This window comes from Octopus bimaculoides, unplaced genomic scaffold, assembly GCF_001194135.2.
Source record: "Octopus bimaculoides isolate UCB-OBI-ISO-001 unplaced genomic scaffold, ASM119413v2 Scaffold_211648, whole genome shotgun sequence".
NCBI classification, from domain to species: domain Eukaryota; kingdom Metazoa; phylum Mollusca; class Cephalopoda; order Octopoda; family Octopodidae; genus Octopus; species Octopus bimaculoides.
The window spans coordinates 108-1426 of NW_026347077.1; the positions used below are offsets into that span (position 1 = coordinate 108).

At 28.8% G+C, this 1319-nt stretch overlaps 1 protein-coding gene across 1 annotated transcript in view; it reads right to left on the bottom strand.

Moving 5' to 3' along the window:
• Positions 1-412: 412 nt before the first annotated feature.
• The window catches only part of LOC106882463 (uncharacterized), a 5279-nt gene continuing 4372 nt past the window's right edge, over positions 413-1319 (bottom strand). The window contains exon 4 of the mRNA XM_014933147.2: positions 413-655. Within this exon, the coding sequence (XP_014788633.1) occupies positions 482-655 (174 nt within the window). The 3' untranslated portion in view covers positions 413-481. The remainder of the gene's footprint in view (positions 656-1319) is intronic.

Below are 1319 nucleotides of genomic sequence, written 5' to 3' on the forward strand. Positions count from 1 at the left end.
GCTATCAAACTATTGTAGATTTAATTATAATTACATAAACAGGATTAAAGAAATATATATATAATTACCACTATTCCTGACAGCAATGATTATTATATTGAAATATATCAATTAGACTTTAAAGAGAAAAAAATGATATGAGGATTATATAGTATTACCTAAACTGTTTGATTCGTAGAAAAGTCACCTGTGAGGTGATTACAAATTCCATAATATTTGGAATATTAATTATCTTTAGAAATAATCAGTAAAAAACAAACAGTAAATCTAGACTCAAAACTTGAATGAAAATAACTAACATCTAAAATTATGTCATGTTCTTCATAGCTAGTTAATTCTACTCCAAAAAATGTGCCAGGAGAAAAATCATTTCAAAAATAAAAATTTATAAAAGAAATTATGAAAAAATATATTTGCTTCAGACAAACACATTACCATTTATTTGCATAGCAGTTGCAAAATGAAGTCTTTTGCAAAGTATTTATGTTGACTTTTTCTTTATTGGGTATCTTCGTCGTGCATTTATCATAAAGAGACCGATAATTGCAAGTATAAATGGAAGGAACCAAGTGAAGAACAACCACATATTCTCCAGTTTAGGATATCCTAGCATGAAGTGGCTTTGGATTATCACAGCAAAAATTATAATCGTTGTCTGAAGAGAGAAAGAAAACAAAAACGCAGATAAACTTCGGCAAACAACATTGAAATGGAGAACAGAATAAAAAAACAATATACCTTATTGCAACAGTTGACAATTTGAGCGAGAAAATATATTTAAACTGTAAAAACAGGAACTAATTAGAGAGTATTGTAGACATTTATATATTAAGAGGTTGAATGGTAAAGTTGGCCAACTAAAGCCAGTCATGAAAAATGGTCAACCAAATAACAGTTCCTCCAATGTTCATTGATGTATTATTCCACGACAGTTTTGTTTCTTTTATGAAAGCTTAAAGTGCCATGAACTGAAAATGTCTAGAACTTTACTGTCAATAACAAACTATATCAGTTGGTGTGTGTGTGTGTGTGTGCTCCAACCTGAAGAAAAGTAACCAGACATAAAAATCTGGGTGAAAAATCTCTCACAATATGAAATACAGAATTGGAAAGCATAAAAGCCTGCATAACCTACATCACTATGTAAATCTAAGAATAATTAAGATAAATCTATTTGATAAATTAAAATGCAAGGAAAAAGAAAAATGCTCACTGATTTGTGGAATATTCTGTATAACACAGTATGTTATGCACTTTCAATTTATTCTATGCACTAATAGAGAATTTTGATATTAGTCACTTGATAGAATCCTAAAAAT